This window comes from Papaver somniferum, chromosome 3 (genome assembly GCF_003573695.1).
Source record: "Papaver somniferum cultivar HN1 chromosome 3, ASM357369v1, whole genome shotgun sequence".
NCBI lineage: Eukaryota > Viridiplantae > Streptophyta > Magnoliopsida > Ranunculales > Papaveraceae > Papaver > Papaver somniferum.
Window position 1 is genome coordinate 87707671 of NC_039360.1, and position 15798 is coordinate 87723468.

Consider the following 15798-nt stretch of genomic DNA (forward strand, 5'->3'; position numbering starts at 1 on the left):
GACAAAAATTCGGCGATCACACGTTTGCTTTATGATTTCGGCATGATTTTCTCTAGAAACATCAACGGTTCACGGCTTCTTCCTCAATCACATGGTAAATATCTCCAACTATTTTCCCCTCATTTATTTCTTTCCCGATTTTCTGCATTTAAAAGGGAACTTAATTTTGGAGTACCGACTACCGATACAAATAATAATTCTCTATTGGAGCATTTCTAGGCACACTCTCTCTATCTCTCATTCCTTTCCTTCTTCTTCTCTTCTTCACGGAGAAGAACTGAAGACCTTCATTGTGCTCTGTTCGGTTCTGTGAAATAAACCTCAAAGTTTGAGAGGGGCTTTGAGAGAGAGATTTTTGCAATGGATGGTGATACAAATTCAAACCATTCAACTCCTCTCTTAACAAACAAAGATGAAAAATCTCCAGTAACATTCTGTACAAAATTATGGGAAGAAAACAAAATGGTATGGCAGATTGCTGGACCATCCATTTTGACTTCAATCTTTCAATACTCTATGGCTTTCGTTACTCAAACTTTGATTGGTCATATTGGTACTCTTGAACTTGCTGCTGCTGGTCTTCAAAACTTAGTCGTCTCTGGTATAAGCTTTGGAATCATGGTATTTTGCATTTCTCTATCTCTATTCCATAATTGAGTAATTTGGGTTTGTTTCATTTTGATTTTAATTTGTGGGTTTAATTTTAAATTGGGTTTTTTGGTTAAAAATTATTTTGTGCAGTTGGGGATGGGAAGTGCCGTAGAAACATTATGTGGACAAGCATATGGAGCAGGAAAATTGAGAATGCTAGGGATTTACTTACAAAGATCATGGCTGATTTTACTTGGAACATCAGTACTACTGACATTAATCCCTATATTTGCAACACCATTGTTATTGCTGTTTGGTCAAAATAGAGATATTGCAGAATTGGCTGGTACATATTCAATATGGATGATACCAGAAATGTATATGTTTGCGCTGAATTTTCCGATGCAAAGGTTTTTACAAGCTCAAAGTAAAGTGGGGGTAATGGCATGGATTTCACTTGGGGTATTAGTAATTCATTTACCATTGAGTTGGTTTTGTATCACGAGATGGGGTTTAGTTGGAGCTGCTGTTTCTTTGAATTTCTCATGGGTGTTAGTTGTGATTCTTCAATTCGCTTATATTGCATCACCAAGTTGCAAGGATACTTGGAGTGGGTTTTCATGGTTGGCTTTCTCTGATTTGCTTGGATTTCTTAAGTTGTCTTTGGCTTCAGCTGTGATGCTCTGGTTAGTATTATTATATCTCTTGCTCTCAATAGCTAGTAATCAATTGGTTCTATTTTTTTGTCCGGGCACTCCAGAGTCCAGATTACAATTTTGATGACCGGCTGTTTCTTGAGATCACTCTTTAGATTCCCAACTGAGCATGGAACTTTGAAATCTTGGTTCACGTCTGGATTCTAGACTCTACTAAATGCATGCACTTAGAATTGAATCTAGGAATTAGTGATCATTAAAACAGGGTCTAACTAGTAATATTGGACTAATTTCTGTTCAACACGCATTTAAAAATTAGAGAGAAAATGATAAACAACCCTTCTACAGGAACCAAGAATAATTTTGTTTCCGAAAAACCATGTCTTAATTTGGGCTTGTTGGAAATAGATTTCAGTCTCACACAAATGAGAATTACTGGATACTTTTTTCAAAATAGAAAAGATATTTTAGGGGAATTTCTCCCCACCTTTTCTAAGTGATAACAGCAAAGTTAGATTGTTGCTCAACCTTGAATTGTGACACTTGACTGTACTTATTCATCTTTAGATTTTACTTTCCCTTCAAAAGAATTGTTCTCTTGAAAATCTAAGATTATAATGTGGGATTCAAATAAAAATCGGTATAGATTTAGGGAAGAAAAATTATCACGGTATCTATCATAGCCTGCACGAAAAAAATATACTCCCAAGTGGAGGGAAACGGGAAGAATTCTCTCTTTTTCGTTTTCAATTGTTAGCTTGTTTCAATAAAGTGCTTTCATTTTAGTTTCGGCTTTGCTACATACACAACGAAGTGTATGCACCGAGAGGATCCAATGGCAGAAAGGTCATCCTCTCTGCATTGGGATAGGGGTGAGGCATGAGTGGGCCCCACCCCCTCTCACACGGTGCATACACTTCGTTGTGTATAAATCATTTTCGTTTTAGTTTCCTTGACAAGATGTGTCAACGAAAAAAGGCTTGCAAGTGAGTCCTACATGCACTAGAGTATGTTTGTCAACTTTCTGGGGCATTCTACTTGACTATTATGGCCAGCTGACAAGCAATTTCATAGAATAACACTATTCCCATGGTACTATTCTAGTGGAAATCATAAAGACTTTCTTGAAGAATGCATTTACAACCCGTTTTTATCCCACAGATCACATAGGAGATACAATTTATTGGAGACAAATAGCATTCTTCAATATGTTAGCTATTCATTATTCTGTTTCTTTTGGCGTAAAATTCTGTTTTGGGTGGATTTGTTTCGTGTCTACTGTAGGCCATTATTTGTCATGTCATCTATCATCTATATGCCATGGATCATGAGATATGCTCAGAAACATGAGATTGTGTGTTCATTGAATCCAAAAAACATAAAATCACAGACACGCACTTACAGTTATAGTAGATGGGGATGTTAGATGGCCTTTGGCTTAGCTTTGATAGATAAAAAACATTTTTGTTCTATTTCTTTCTCTGCTTAGCGTTTAGAAACTACAATTAGGTAACAATTTGAAGTCGCCAGATATAATAACCAGAGCATATTTTATGTGCTTGCGGAGATTCGTTTAGATCTATTCTGTTTATGACAATTTCAGTGTGTTTACAACTACTTCTTTTGACTGTCTTTAAGTTTATGACAATTTCAGTGTGTTTACAACTACTTATTCTGACTGTCTTAAGACATCTAAGAGTTTGATTAAATAAACAGTATTGTTTTCTTTTTCCGCTGCAACACTTCCAAGCTCAGAGTAGGTTGAATGTCGCATCTAACTGATATTCAAGAATCAAAATGATTCACTAAACAATGAGGTTAGTTAGAGATAGTCATACAATACGACACCAACAACAAGTTATCGCCATCCTCGAGTGTTTCTTCTTTTTTGTTTTCTTTTTCTTGTTTTATTACTTCAAACTTCAAAGATCAAATAAAGGATTGTTTAAGAGGATTTAAATAAAGATTTTATACTGCCGAGACCTGCTAGTTTATGAAAAGTCTTCTTATGCTGTTAGGTTTTCTGATCATTTCTCTTTTGAAGCATAGGTTTCCTCATCATAATCAGAAAAAGAAATAGAAAAGCTCTAAAACTAGGATAGAAAAAAATACCAGGAATCAATTTAATACTAGAGTGTATCAAAAGAATAAAATAAAAATATGATAGTATTAATAATCGTGTCATCATTTCGAATTATGAAAAATTCATTGGAAACCAAGTTGGCCAACACACATCCCTACTTTTTTTTACTTTCTTCTATGGGATTAATTAACATTGATGGTATATTAAAGGCTAATAATAATACTGGTTTTTTAAGACTAAGATGGTTCTTATTTTATCCCAACCCATAGCATATGGAGTATCCGATGAAAGTTCATAACATGTGCTGTCAGTTCATGTAAGTTACCTGTTCAAGAAAGATATTTGATTCACCTCCGGAGAATTATTTTGGTTCAGTAAATTAGTTGATTGTGTTGGTTTTAACAAACTTTTCTAGATTTGTAGTAATTAGCTTTACTGTAAGACTTAGCAGTGAGTTCTAGCTACTTCCCCATAACAATTCCAACTATTAATAATCTTGTAACTTGTACAAAAAAAAAGAAGTAAACGAATACAGAATTTATACATGTATTAATTCATATCATCTCATTTCGGAAATTCGACACACAGACCTGTATACAATATTCGAAATACTGATATCACTCAAGTTGATCAGTGCTAAATTTGAATCAACTATCTATTGACAGATGACACCTCTATTTTAATAACCGTAGTTACGAGACACTAACATCTTGATTCTTGAATGTGATTTGGAAGACGTGCTAGTGCGACAATTTGATCAAGTAGTTTAAAGACTAGCACTAACCAAAGCCCTTAGCTTTTGTTCGAGCTACCATGTGTTGATTAATCTTTTTTTTTTTTTTACAGCTTGGAATACTGGATTTATATGGTTTTGATTGTATTTGCGGGACTACTTAAAAATGCTGAAATCAAAGTTGATGCTGCCTCCATCTGGTACGTACTCTTAACTGCTTGAACAAAATAAACGAAGAATTTAACCAACTTCGGTAGTTGGTTAATGTTGTGTCTGGACTAAGATTGCTCCGTCTAGGGATGCAATTCTACAGCATTTCCTCAACCTCAGCCCCTAAAGGGTCTGATCAAAACTAAGTACAAATTGCATTTTCCCCTTCTGACTTGTAATATTTTTAGGATGTCATGTCAGTGTATTGTATGTTTTTAATATTTATATTAGATGCAATGAGCCTGTGATTTCTTAGGCAGACAATGTTGTTGAATGGTTTCTCTTTCTCATTCACAGTATGAATATCGAAGGATGGATATTTATGGTACCGCTGGGTTTTATTGCTGCTGTCAGGTACTCATTCGTTCATACTAATAAAACATATATTAGAGTTTCCCAAGACATTTCATTTAGCTCATTTAAGATATATTCTGAAAGTTGATTGTCTCAATTGTTTATGCTAATTACTTTCTCAAACTTTTTGTTGATACTTATTAGTTAGCTTATTCTCTTACCTCATTTGTGTGATATTAGCGTAAGAGTCTCGAATGAATTGGGAGCGGGAAATGCAGCAGCTGCAAAGTTCTCTGTTTGGGTTACAGTCTCAATTGCGCTAGTCACACAGACTGCTTTTGTTCTCCTAATTTTGTTCACAAGAAACAGCTTCCCAAAACTATTTACAGACGACAAGGCTGTTATGAAAGAAGTCAGTACGTTAGCTCTGTATTTATGTGTCTCAATCTTCCTTGGCAGCATCCAACCCGTTTTATCAGGTTCGTCTAGTTATTGGAGAAACAATTGGATAAGAACCTAATATTTGTGAAATATCAAGTGAAGGAACCTTTATAGTTTCATTATTTCTAACGTACCATTAAAAAAATTCTTGATCCGCAAATTCATCTCACCTCTCTCTTTTACTGGTACCCGGATCACACAGGTATGGCCGTCGGAGCTGGTTGGCAAGGTGCTGTGGCCTATGTAAACATTGCGTCTTACTATCTCATTGGGTTGCCCATCGGTATCTTTATGGGATTCAAACTAGATTGGGGCCTAGAGGTGAGCTGATAACCAAAGATTTAATAGTTAGAATTTTCATCCTAGATGCCATCGTTATCTTTTGTCCTTGAAATAAGTTTTGCCTAATGTGAGATATGGAATTAGATTGAAAAATTGCTCGTCTTGCCTTTAATTCTCTTGTTTGTAACGTGCTGCAATTTACCTTCAAATTTGAATCTCTGTGCTGGAGATTTAGCACTGTCAATATTCATTGAATTTCATTCATATGAATGCAGGGACTTTGGATTGGCATATTAGTTGGTATTGGTCTTCAGACAGTCATTCTCTTAATAATGGCTTGGCGTACAGACTGGGACAACGAGGTGAGTCTTGCTATGGTTTTCCATTAGATTTCTCTTATATTTTTTGTCGAAATATTCACGATTGTTGAGTTTGTTTTTCAGATTGAATTATCAAAAGAGAGAATTTCAGATGCTGCAGGTCCAGATGAGGAAGACAAGTGAAACATTTTTTGAGCTACTTTCTGCTTCTTCATAATGTTTATTCTTCGCTTTAATTGTAGAGCTAGAAGATCAAGTTTTATTGATCAAAAAGGACAGACTGAGAAGTTTTGTGATGGGGGTGGTTAACGAGTACATCTGATGGCATTGAGTTATTGGGTGACAAATATGTACTTCACAAATTTTGATCAAAATGAAATGCTTAAATTTCATTTTTTTTTTTTGTTCTCAACCTTTTTCCATCTCCCAGAAATTTATAATAACTTGCAATACTTGTTTTAAAAACTACTTGATGTCCCAAGAAGCTACCAGAGCTTATAATATGACTGCAGTGGCTAAAGCAAATTATCTTCTTATATCGGAAAATATGCAATCACTGCAAAGCGAGTTTCACGATAAACCAGCAAACTTGTGAAAAGGAATGGATCTTTGCCAAGAGGTTTGGTGTAACCAGAAAACCTTTGGCACCATTTAGAGAGTAATTAAAGATACCCATTGGTTTGCTGGACAGATTCTTTCTGTTTATAGTTTAAGTCACTTTGAAGTACCTATAACACGTCAGTACTAGTTCAAGACAGTAGTAGTAGGTACAAGCTTGGTTGTCATCCACTTGAGATGCTGTCAAAAAGAACATAAATAACAAGACTTTGATTTCTCCACGAAACCAATCGTCAAATTTCAATAAATTGCCGTACTAATATTCCACCAACGCAGATCCATAAATACCACTCCACTCTAAAAGTCATCATTTCTTCCCTTAAGTCTGAACTCTGTCTATAGAACTCGGCAGAAGAAATTCAGGTCTTGTGTGCTGTTGTAAATGGAGGCTGTTTCAATACCCGTAATCGATCTTCAGAAATTCCCAGGGCAATCTGCTGAGATTTTGAAAGCATGTAAGGAGTGGGGATGTTTCAGGATCATCAACCACGGAATACCTGATAAACTGATGACAGACATGAAGCAGGTTGTTAGAGCTCTGTTTGATCGACCCCTTGAAATCAAACGGCGAAATATTGATGTGATTGAAGGGAGTGGGTATCGGGCTCCTAACCAGAAAAATCCTCTTTACGAAGCGTTGGGTCTGTATGACATGGGATCTTCCGAAGCTGTTGAAACCTTCTGCACTCAGCTGGATGCATCGCCACAGCAAAGGTACTTTCTATATCTTCACTCCATTCTAACTTAAGTTTTTAGTGTGAGAATTGGATCTTCGGCTGAATTATAGATAAAATTTATGATTCTAGAGTCCCCTGCTATTCTGAATTACATTGAGAAATTAAGTTTGCCAGTGAATAGGGTTTTCATATTTCTAAAGGGAAAATGCTGCTATTTTGTTTTGCAGAGAAGTTATAAAGTCATACTCGAAGGCTTTACATGAGTTGATAATGGAATTATGCGGAAAGCTAGCAGAGAGTATGGGCTTGAGCTACGATTTAGCAAAGGGATGGCCTTGTCAGTTCCGGATTAACAAATGTGAAAACTTCGGACAAACCCGTTTTTCAGAATTTTTTCACTATGAAACCCACGGCCAGAAAAACTCACGCGCGCACCCATTTTCTATGGAAAAATATCTCCCAAACTCATAATTTATAAAATTCTGTTTCGGGTCTTTTTTTTTTTTTTCTTTTTCTTCTTCTTCATCTTCAATTCCTTTTCTTCTTCCTCTCCACTATACCGTGAATACCCGATGAGTAAAATTATCCATAGATAAAACCCTAGAAATCAAATTAGTCGATATGTATAGTTAGTCATGCACTGTCTGAAACCAAGAGAAGAATGGCGACACCTAAAACTCAAAAAAGGGAGAGGTTCATGGGGTTGTGGGAATTGATTTCGAATTTAAGATTGAGAAGAACATATGGGTTAGAATTAGATCGAGAAAAAAATGATGTCATTCTCTAATCATGTGCTGAGAATACCTTTGTGTATGCTGGTCGTGCTGAGGAATTATTCTTCTGTTGTTTCGTAGAAAAAAGAATATTTAAACCCATCTGTAACAAATGGTATGCATCCATTTTTGACTCTTCTTCATTTTTAGCATTTTAGATCTGAGAACTTCTGTTCCTAATCTCACAATTCACAGCCTAAGACTTTTAGGGTTTTTATTTGTTTTTGATTATTTCAATTATGTTAGATGTGAGTAATATATTTGACTCTTCTTCTTTACAAATTACTAGATTCCCTGATTTCCCGTTCTTCGTCTTCTTCACTTTGAAATTTCTCAAATTTAGTATGGGTTCTTAATTGAATTTTGCTAAAAGAGGTGGAGGACCCATAAAACTTACTACTCGAAAATGTAAAGGGAAAAGAGATTTTGGTTCCATTTGTACAAATGAAAAGTAGCCATTAAAAAGGGGAACTCAGAGGGAGCGCAGTAAATATCTTGTACGTGTTTGGTAAAATATATAGTGCCAGTAATGTTAGCATCTGTACATGGAACGAGCTAATGAAAACTAGTGCTAGTTCTTTTTTCTTTTTTTTTTGAAGCATAAAACTAGTGCAAGTGGTGTCATTATCTGATGCTAATGCCTAGTGCTAATGAAAACTATTTCCACTCAAGTGACGGTGATTGAGTTAGTGATTCATAGTGGCAGTGGAGCTATGAAATGGAGCACTGACGTATTAAGTTCCTTGTTTTGTGCAGCAGCTGCAAATACATTTCAATCCAAAATCACCTTAACAAGAAGGATTACAAATGATTAAGTAAATAACTTGGAAGAGTTTATAAAAATGGATGCATAACCTATTATGCATCTACAAAATTTGCTGCATAATTTGTTATGCAGTCCAGAAAACGGTTCCATAACACATTATGCACACTATTAAAACCAACAAAAACAAAGACTGCATAATTTGTGATGCACCTACAATAATATCTGCATAACATGTTATGCAATCGTGAAAATGGATGCATAATCTGTTATGCATCCGAAAATATGACTGCATAATGCATTATGCATTGAGAAAATTGTTGCACAATCTTTTATGCATCGATAAAATAGATGCATAACCTGATATGCATCCGTAAATATGGATGCATAGTGCATTATGCATAAATCGTTATGCGTCTGCAGAATGTGTTATGCATCTTTTTTGATGGCTGCATAATAGTTATGTATTAAGTTTTCGAAAATTTTGCCTAAAATGATGATCATTTCCGATTTTTTCGTGAAAAACAAAAATTTGATATTCTTGTTTGTACTCGTTACGTAGCTCTCTTAAAAAAATTTCCAACGATATAAAATTTGTAAAATGCCAAGGCGCGGATTTTTAGATATGTTATATCCAAGTTGTGTTGCCAATTATACCCCTCATGCATAACCCGTCATGTGGATGCATAATCCGTCATGCAGACATTTTTAATAATTTCATATAATTATGAGTGTCACGTAAATAACTATGGGTGTCACGGTACCTAAAATTAATTGTGGTCTGACAATGAAAATATTATTTTTTTTGGGCCTGCACCTAATTTTCCCTTAACAAATACAACTTCACACAAGAAAGTATAGGTTCCTCCGGAGTCCAAATTCACACTGACTCTGGCTTCCTCACTGTACTTCAAGAAGATGATTGTGTTGGTGGTCTTGAAGTCATGGATAAACCATCTGGTGAATATATAGCTGTCGATCCTTTACCAAGATCGTTATGTGTTAATCTCGGAGACATGGCTACGGTAAAATTAACTTGTCAATTTCCTCATTTCTATCAATTAAACCAATTAACTTATGCTAGAATTCTAAGAAAATTTGAATCTGTTTGGATGTCTAATTTAGGTATGGAGTAATGGGGCATTTTGCAATATAAGGCACCGTGTGCAGTGCAAGCAGGCGGCTATACGAATCTCGATTGCCCTTTTTCTACTTGGACCCAAGGAAGCAGTGGTGGAGGCTCCACAGGTGTTTGTTGACTCTAACCATCCTCGTCTTTACAAGCCATTTACATATGAGGATCTCAGAAAGCTTAGGATCTCTACTGGATTGCATGCTGGTGAAGCCTTAGAGCTTATGCGTCTTGGAAATGGTAATTGATCATACCCCTGGGAAATGGTCTGCATAGTATTGACAAAATGAGGGATTCTATTTCATTTAACTTTAGAAACTATTGAGATTGGTCTTTGTTTAAGACCCCTAAATTAAATAGAAGACAGACATCTGCCGTTACTGGTCTAAGTATGTTATTATTATCTTACGAAATTTAAATGTTACCGGGATATGGATAGGCTAGTTAAGAGCTAGTTATTGTCTTGCAGTGCCTAGGTTCTTCAATTCTTTCTTTGGTTGCATATGCTAACTCTCAGACTTGCAAGAATTGTATGAATGGACATGATTGATGCTTCAGTCCTTCTATTGCAAATTTTATTAGCATTTTGATCTCTCTTACAGCAGTGATAGGGATGTGCCTACATGGTCCTTGTCTCTTGATGGAACACTCACAGTTCAGTCCACCTATATGGAACTGACGAAGAGCTCTAGCCGAAACTTTCATAGGTAAAACAGCTGGAATCTCATTTGGGACCTTATGGCCATCTCAGGAATCCAATTTCTAACCTGGAAACTTGTAGGTCCTCTTCGAGGTTCTGCCCCATGTGAGAAAAACAAAATTATGGTTATCCATTCTTTGTTTACTGCAGAAGTGTACCCTATTGAATTGTTGACCTCTTGGTACCGTAGGACTAGGACTAATCTGAATTCTTGCCAATGTCGGTTAGGTGTGACTTGTGAGTGTGGAATGGTAGAAGTCAGTTTTTAACCAGAGTAAAGCTCCCAACCTAAACAGCATCAAATGGCATCATGGGTGCAGTTAATATGTCAATCAACACAATTAGTAATGTTGTGCATAATGACAAGGCTAAGCTGTTTCTCGATTCTTCAAAACGGGCAGAAAAGCATCACGCTCCCGAGGTTAGAAAACTTAAGACAGGATTTTCCTTAGGGTCTAGCCGTCTAGCTCTAAAAAGAAATGTGGAAATTGCAGTGATTTAGTAAAAGCTTGATACAAATACATAAGGTGCTGCACCTATGGTTGGAGCTGGAATTTTTAAGTTAGCCTGTATTACTACAGCTGGGAATAGGTATGTTGTACATTTGTGTGACATGTGTGTTGTCTTTAGGCATATACCAGACTAGAGCAGGAAACCGCTTTAGTTTTGCTGAACTTACTGCCAAGTGCATATTCTTGGACTATACCAGCCCAGACTTCAGAAAATTTGATAATGTTATAGGTGACTTTCACAATTACGATCTTAAAAGAAGGCAGGACTCAGTAGTTGGATTCAGGTGTCAGACTCATCTCAAGAATCTGTCCACAAAGAGGAAAACTAGTTGTGGTTGGTAAAATATCATGAGCATCAATAATTCCTTGCATAATCAAAATCGCCCAGACATCCTTCATGGTAACAACAAAAAGAAAAAGAAAAGTAGTGCAAATGTCCATGTATATGGATGGAATAAGCTGTATATTAGAATACGGGCGTCCAACTCAAAACCAATTGGCAATGAGTGGAGAGGCCCTAATAGATTATAAATCGCAGGATCTTAAATAACCCAACCATGTGGGACTAATAATAAGCTCAACACGCCCCCTCATGTGTAGCCTCGGCGGGTCTTAAAAACACGTGGACAATTAAATCGGGTGACGCGGAAGTAAAGGTGCGGTCAACTGACTCAACACAAATAGCCTGCTCTGATACCATGTTAAGGATCCAACAAGAGAGAGGAGAGCATAAACGCGGAAGCACAAAAAATTACATTGATAATATCTTGGTATGTCTTTCTCATTAGTTTCAAATTATTTATACAATAACAAGACTTGGTTCATACGATATTAACGATATATGTGTCATAAATTCGTACCACTACAATAACTTCACAGTTGTAACAATATCTTGTAGTCTCCCTATTCTACAACACTGTAACAAATAAGTCTTACTCTTCCAGTTTTGTAGTTCACTTAGTTAGCTATGATTTATCTTTACTTAGTCTTTGTTCTCCTGATTTATTGTAAACCCTACTGTAAACTGTAACTATATATAAGCATTGAATGAAAGAACAATCTTCACAGTTGTGAAAACAAATACACTGTCTTCTAAATTCTTTATGGTACCATCGTGCTAGGTTAGATCCGAAACCCTAAAATCATACTAGGTTACATCCTACACCCTACAAACATCCAATTCTCAAAATGGTAGACGGTGACACCACTCCACCATCAAAATCCTCAGAAAACTCAGAGAAAGGAAAGAAGGTTGCTGATGAAAACCCTCATCTTCAACCAGATAGTCCTTACTACGTACATCCAGCTGACAATCCCACCAATGTTTTTTATCAACCAGTTCTTTCAGGTGAAAACTATGGCACTTGGGTACGAGGGATGCGCAAATCTTTGAGTGCTAAAGCTAAGACAGGATATATAGATGGCACAATCAACAAACCAACGAAATCAGCAGATATTCCTTATTGGCAGCGCTGTGATGATCTTGTTGGCAGCTGGGTCTGCAACTCTTGTGAACCAGAGATTGGTCGCAGTATCATGTCTTTCGACACTGCCCATGTGATGTGGATGAATCTGAAGAGTTGTTTTGTACAATCTAATGCAACCAAGATGTATGCAATCAAGCAAGCAATCTCGAATCTGAAGCAAGAAGATAATACTGTTGCTCAGTATTTCACTCAGCTGAAAACTCTTTGGGATCAGCTAGACTCCTTCCGTCCTCCCACTCAGTGCATCTGTCACGCAGGTAAGGCTCATATTGAACAAACAGATCAAGATCGTGCAATGGAATTTTTGCAGGGTCTCCAAACTCGTTTTTCAAGCTTGAGAAGTCAGCTCCTTGTCACTGAGCCATTATCTTCTGTTGCGAAGTTATACAATCTTGTTCGTCAGGAAGAGGAACAACATGGACTCAATTCCTTGGTGGTGCACAATGTGGACTCTGCAGCTTTGAATGTCTGTCGTCATGATCCTAGAAGCAATCGCTCCTTTCCAGGAAACAAAAATGGTGCCAGCAGCAGCAATAACAAACGCCAGCGACCATTTTATGACCACTGCAACAAACATGGTCATACACGGCTAATCTGTTGGAAATTGGTTGGTTATCCAAAGGATGCATCCAGGTCTGATTCTCGTGCTTTGGCTTCTGTTGCTGTGCCTGCTCCTGCTGCACCATCCATCACTGCTGAACAATATGCTCACATCCTTGCTTTGCTCGATCCAGCCAATGGAGACATAACACCATCTGCCAATTTCGCAGGTATCACCTTGTCATCTATTTCTAATTCTTCTACACTTATTTGGATTGTCGATAGTGGTGCTTGATTATAATTTTTGATTGTGATTGTAGTAAATAGGATTCGTTTCAGACTTGTGAAGAAAATGGAATTTTTAGATTTAAAAATTAAAATATATATACAAAAAATATTAACAATGGGCGAGAGGTACTGGGACTAAGTATTTGGCCTAATTCACTACACAGGGTTCATTCATATATTCTTTGACAATTTAAAACTCAATAAAATTAACATGGACTCTGATTTTGCCAAGATAGATTCTCAAAACATCGATTGTAAGTCCTAAGCATGATGTATCAAAACACCTAAGCTAAGCATACATCATCAAATTAAATAACAACCAATTAATTCAAATCATTTTTTCAATTTTAGATTAATGCAAAAGTCATAAAAAAGAATAAAATAAATTACCCCAAGGATGAAATTCAGCCTCCTCCGTCGTCCCAGTGTTGGGTTTTAGCTCCTCATGATGAAAACACGCTCAAAATATATTTTTACAGCTCAAATGGTGTTTACAATGGAGAGAAAAGGAGAAAATGGTGTAAAACTGTAATCTGCGACGCACAAAAAGCGTCACAGAATGAACCATAAAAACAAAAGTGCTGCTGATGTTTAGACTGCACTGCGACCCACGGATGTGCGTCTTAGACACTGTTGATAAACCATTGTCCTTGCTAGTCTTCTTCGTGTTTTTGGTGTTCTTCATCAGTAGCAGCAGCAGAAACAAAGTTTCATCAACTCTTGATTTCTGCTTCTCTGGACCCCAAACTCTCGACACCCCTCTCTTGTACCTTGATAAATATATTTATACTCCTAATCCTCATTTAATCACGCCATATCTCCCAAATAATCTTCATTTATCAATATTATTCTCCACGACCAAAGTTTCCATTTTTTGATCTTCCACGCGCATGCAGCTGTATTTCCTTCCCTCTATACCTTCTTCACGCTACATAATATCGATTAACTCTTCCAAACACGTGCAATACACGTTTAAATTCCTCACAACCCGTGCAAGCTCATGTTTTTCCTCTAACTCCCTGTTTGGATTAAAACCAAGTTATCTAGCCAAATTCGATCGAAACAAACACCCATAATAGCTTTGTTAGGACATATCACAACTACCCATGAAGTTTCAGCCCTTTAGTCTACCCAGAACTCCTTCAAACTTTGATCGAAAAATCACAAAGTAGATGAGAACCGTTTTCCCGCCAAAATTCATTTTTGAATTTTTGGGAAGAAGATGCCCTCCCCCTAATCCTCTACGGGTGTCCCTTTAGCACTTGCCTTATGGGGTGCAAATAGTAATTTTTTGGGCTTGAATAGTAATTTTTCTGGGGTTTCTCCGGCACATTTTGGGGCGCTTTTAACACTCCTCCAAGGTGTTTCCTGGGTGCCTTTAGTACTTTATCATGGGGTGTAAAACACCACTTTTCGAGCCAATTTTGCCGCAAGAGCTTATTTCTCTAAAAATACCTACAAAGACATAAAATAACAAAATAAATAGAAAATCGAGTACTAACAATACATACAATTGATACATATTAGACACATAAATGTGTCTATCAGTGCTACTCACCACATATGCTCTTCTTTGTCATCTTTCACCACTTATACAGTGATTGATAAACCAATTGAGGTACAATTACCAGATGGTTCATATACATCTGTGAGTCACATTGAACAGGTTGATTTATCACCTACCACTAAATTACTTGATGTTTTTCATATTCCAAGTTTCAAGTTTAACTTAATATCAGTCAGCCAATTAACCAATACAACACAGTGTTGTGTCAAATTCTCACGAGAGTCTTGTATTTTTCAGGACCTACAAACGAAGAAGGAGATTGGATGGAGTAGAAGGATTGCTGGCCTCTACCATTTTAGCTTCCACCCTTCTTTTTTTTCTTTCAACCCAAATAAACAACCAATGGATATGTGGCATTGCTGTTTAGGCCATCCTAATGAGGATTGCTTTCGTTTTTTAGCTCGCAATTTTGCTTATATTGATTCCAAATTGAATCATTCATGTACTGTTTGTCCTCTGGCTAAACAAACCAGATTGAAATTTAATAAAAGTACATCTTTATCATCTCATGCTTTTCAACTTGTTCATGTTGATATTTGGGGGCCTTTCTCCATTGCTTCTCACACTAATGGATGATTATTCTCATTGTACTTGGGTTTACTTGATGCACAACAAATCTGAGACCCTCAAATGCTTGCAATATTTTTTTAGCTTTGCAATCAAACAATATGGTCATAAAATTGCAACCATATCATCCGGCATAAGCCCCATCCTCATTCCACAACTCCAAACATTTCGTTCTGATAATGGTTTAGAGTTCAAGTCTAATGAACTCCAATCCTGGTTTCATCAAAACGGAATACTTCATCAGACGAGTTGTGTCTACACGCCACAACAGAACATCGTTGTTGAACGTAAACACAGGCATTTACTAAATGTTGCTAGGGCTCTCCGTTTTCAATCAAATCTCCCATTACGTTTTTGGGGTGAGTGTATCCTAACTGCAGCATATTTGATAAACAAAATGCCTACTCCTGTTTTGTCTCATAAAACTCCTCATGAGATGCTACTTTCCACAGTGCCGAATTACTGTAGTTTGCGAGTTTTTGGTTGTCTCTGTTTTGGCCGAAACACACGCCCATCTCACAAATTTGATATGCGTGCTAAACCCGGTGTTTTTGTTGGGTATCC

At 36.8% G+C, this 15798-nt stretch overlaps 3 protein-coding genes across 3 annotated transcripts; all 3 read left to right on the forward strand.

The window, feature by feature from the left end:
* The first annotated feature begins 163 nt into the window (after positions 1-163).
* Positions 164-6010, forward strand: LOC113356745 (protein DETOXIFICATION 33-like). The gene is made up of 8 exons (XM_026599953.1): positions 164-621; positions 742-1277; positions 4177-4263; positions 4571-4627; positions 4808-5046; positions 5211-5329; positions 5566-5652; positions 5734-6010. Exons 1-8 carry the CDS (start codon positions 361-363, stop codon positions 5791-5793), a joined length of 1446 nt encoding a protein of 481 aa, XP_026455738.1. The 5' UTR covers positions 164-360; the 3' UTR covers positions 5794-6010.
* Positions 6011-6379: 369 nt separating this feature from the next.
* LOC113356746 (2-oxoglutarate-dependent dioxygenase DAO-like) lies at positions 6380-9939 on the forward strand. The gene is made up of 4 exons (XM_026599954.1): positions 6380-6942; positions 7133-7254; positions 9270-9466; positions 9567-9939. Exons 1-4 carry the CDS (start codon positions 6611-6613, stop codon positions 9819-9821), a joined length of 906 nt encoding a protein of 301 aa, XP_026455739.1. The 5' UTR covers positions 6380-6610; the 3' UTR covers positions 9822-9939.
* A 2034-nt stretch (positions 9940-11973) lies between these two features.
* Positions 11974-13107, forward strand: LOC113359704. Its single transcript, XM_026603296.1, has one exon. It carries the CDS (start codon positions 11974-11976, stop codon positions 13105-13107), a length of 1134 nt encoding a protein of 377 aa, XP_026459081.1.
* Positions 13108-15798: the final 2691 nt, after the last annotated feature.

Coding starts and splice junctions, on each gene's coding strand:
- LOC113356745 (XM_026599953.1), top strand. CDS start 361: ATGGATGGTGATACAAATTCAAACCATTCAACTCCTCTCTTAACAAAC. Junction 4,264..4,570: donor GTTGATGCTGCCTCCATCTG/GTACGTACTCTT, acceptor TCTCATTCACAG/TATGAATATCGAAGGATGGA. Junction 5,330..5,565: donor AACTAGATTGGGGCCTAGAG/GTGAGCTGATAA, acceptor ATATGAATGCAG/GGACTTTGGATTGGCATATT.
- LOC113356746 (XM_026599954.1), top strand. CDS start 6,611: ATGGAGGCTGTTTCAATACCCGTAATCGATCTTCAGAAATTCCCAGGG. Junction 6,943..7,132: donor GATGCATCGCCACAGCAAAG/GTACTTTCTATA, acceptor TTTGTTTTGCAG/AGAAGTTATAAAGTCATACT. Junction 7,255..9,269: donor ATGGCCTTGTCAGTTCCGGA/TTAACAAATGTG, acceptor CCTAATTTTCCC/TTAACAAATACAACTTCACA.
- LOC113359704 (XM_026603296.1), top strand. CDS start 11,974: ATGGTAGACGGTGACACCACTCCACCATCAAAATCCTCAGAAAACTCA.